Raw genomic sequence first — 2,829 nt, 5'->3', positions numbered from 1 at the left:
TAAAGAACAATAATCAAGATTTAATTTTAAAAAACATGGCAAACTCCAACAAAAAAACGCGAACAACGTCCCAAATTAAATAACATAAAAGTTGTGTCTCATAAAACGTAGTCAAATTAAATAGCATCTCATAAAATGACCAGTAAATGGAGTAAATTAAAGTGTTAATATTTCCGTCATCTATGTCTGTGAAAGATAAAATTAAAAATCAAATACCGGCACCATCGGCAAGAATCTTTCGCAGTTTAGCGAAGCACACATATATTTTTTAGTGTCCACAAAATCGAATATCAAATGAAATTTACTTTAAAATTTAATTCTGGATTGAAAAGAAATTGCCCAATGAAAAGCAGTTTTTATACATCTAATGTGGTGACTGTATTCAGTGAATAGTAGTATAAAATCCCCGTGCATTATAGAATGATAAACGAGTTAGAAAAGTAGTAAATGACAAAGAAGGGTAGCGCCAATCACGCGGAGTGAGAGGTGGGTGAGGGAGTTGGAATTCTAGTGAGTGGGATGGCGGTAAGGGGCGTTGCCATTTCGCATGATAGTTTAAGTTTCTCTGTAAGGTCCACCGGGTGCTCAGGAGAAGGCAACCAGGCGAAATGATGTACCAATTTAATGACCCACAGGTGAACCATCCGGAGGCCGAGAGCCTTGCCCGGGCACACTCTCCGGCCGGCACCGAATGGTGCTAGCCGCAGGTCGTTGCCTCGGACGTCCACATGTTGTCCGCCTTCCGACAGGAGAAACCTCTCTGGACGGAATTGATGGGGCCGTTCCCAGATCTCCGGGTCGTGGGTAATGGACCACATGTTCACCATAGCCGTCGTACCCGCCGGAACGCACATCCCGTTTGCCATGTACCAATCTTCTGTGCAAAGGCGGGCCCATGATAAGAGAGGCCCCGGTGGATGCATCCTCAGAGATTCCTTCACCACCGCTTGTAGATACGGCAGCTTCTCGATGTCGTTTTCCGTTACGCTTCTGTTGCGCCCGATAACGGCGTCCAGCTCTGCCTGAGCTTTGCCAAGCACTTGTGGGTTCAGCAACAGCTCTGCCATTGTCCATTCTGTGAGCAAAGCAGTTGTGTCTGTGCCGCGGAATATCATTTCCTGCGTGTATTTCAAAATAAATAAGAGCAAGAAAGAAAGAAAATTATTTTATTTTGTATCAATGTCACTAACAAATAAGAGAAAGAAAATTTTTTATTGGGCTAAACAAATAAGAGAAAAAAGATTTTCACTGAGCTAAAAATGGTTTATGGGACAGATTACTTTATGTGACAGATTACTTTTTTTATTTTTATGAGAGATATTACTTCTTCATCGGATTAATGTAAATATTGGGTTTTTTTTGCGAAATCTCACAATAAACTCTCCCCGCTTCTAAACAAATCCATTGCTAAATAAATTACTGAAATTTTACTGAGATTAAATTTTTTAGTTCTAACACAATAACTGTATTTACTGAGAGTGTTTAATTATTACGATACCCAGAGAACAGCGATTATATCGTCGTCGTCGAGCTTGTCTCCTCCTTGGAGCGAAAGCAGGACGTCCACAAAGTCTGAGGCGGCCGTGTTCTTTTTCTGTCGGTGCTCCTCGATGATGTCCTTCACAAACGACCTGACACGTGGTACAAGCCGGGCGCAGCGGCTGTGGATTCTGAGTGGGTCGAGAGCTCTCAGCCATGGCAGATGGTCAGCCCAGTTGAATGCTCCAAGGAGCTCGAATCCCTCATTCACCATTTCGCGAAGGTTCTTCTCAGTCTTGGCATCGACGAACCGTCTCCCGAAGACGCTTCCCATTATATTATTGAGGGCCGCTTTCTGTAAGTGTTGTCGGATCTTGACCGGACCACCGTTAATTTTAGACTCAGCTAGTATGTCGGAAAGCATTGTCGCGCAATCCGATTGACGGCCGACTTCGTAAGCCGCAATTTGGCGCGGAGAGAAGAGATGCGTAGCAGAAATCCTCCGCAGGAGTCGCCAATAGTCGCCGTTGGGCGCAAATCCCATCGCCCTTCCGAACATCAACTGCTGAGCCGATTGTTTGAGGGGTCTGTCTGCAAAATGAGAGGAGCTGAGCAAGTCTCTGGCCACGTCAGGATCCGATGTAATCACGGCTGGCGTTGAGCCCAAGCTAAACGCCATGATTTTCTTGGCACCATGGAGACGAGCCAGATACTCAAGCTTTCGGTAAGGAAGACCGACGCTCATTTCCATAAGGCTTCCAATTATCGGCATCCCTTTGGGACCAGGAATGGGTACACCTTTCTTTTTCCTTGCGGCCCATGCACAGCCTCCCCGGCTGGACCAGGACACCATAACAGCACAAACAGCAATGATGAGCAGTGCTATACAGAGAGGCCACTGCCCCGATGCAGAAATGTTATCAGTCGGCTGGAAGAAATAACAACGTACTCCATTATTTCTACATAGAGGAATGGCATATACCCACCATCCCTCGGTTGGAAAAGTTCCAGGATTCTCCATTCCGTAAGATAATAGAGAAGGAAAGATGGATTGTGTACTATGAAAGGATCGGCCGATTAAATAAGGTTGAAGTACGTTACAGAGAGACAATAGAGGGGGCGAAATGTGCGTGAAAATTGGTGGGCTGTCAATGGCAGCTGCACGTGACGACTCAGGCGCTTCGACTGGAAAACTACGGAATCTGACACGGTGACGATATTTTATAGACCAACGCGCACTGCGTTTGGAAGTATTCGGGTTGGTTTTCCTGTTTAAGGGAAAGGGACCGCTGAAAGTTAGTTTTCGAATACGCATTAAATGAGCTGGACTGTATGTCATCCTTGAATTTT

General features: G+C 45.1%; 1 protein-coding gene across 1 annotated transcript; it reads right to left on the bottom strand.

Moving 5' to 3' along the window:
• Window positions 1-332: 332 nt before the first annotated feature.
• On the bottom strand, window positions 333-2,519 carry LOC149202979 (cytochrome P450 78A4-like). Its single transcript, XM_089400081.1, has 2 exons — window positions 1,499-2,519; window positions 333-1,118 (listed from the first exon to the last, which is right to left on the bottom strand). Exons 1-2 carry the CDS (start codon window positions 2,498-2,500, stop codon window positions 471-473), a joined length of 1,650 nt encoding a protein of 549 aa, XP_089256207.1. The 5' UTR covers window positions 2,501-2,519; the 3' UTR covers window positions 333-470.
• Window positions 2,520-2,829: the final 310 nt, after the last annotated feature.

Source organism: Pinus tabuliformis, chromosome 2_1 (genome assembly GCF_031772625.1).
Source record: "Pinus tabuliformis cultivar Carrire ecotype Pingquan chromosome 2_1, CPIR1, whole genome shotgun sequence".
Lineage (NCBI taxonomy): Eukaryota > Viridiplantae > Streptophyta > Pinopsida > Pinales > Pinaceae > Pinus > Pinus tabuliformis.
Note: the sequence above shows the minus strand (reverse complement) of the source record. Positions and strands in the feature narration are given on the sequence as shown.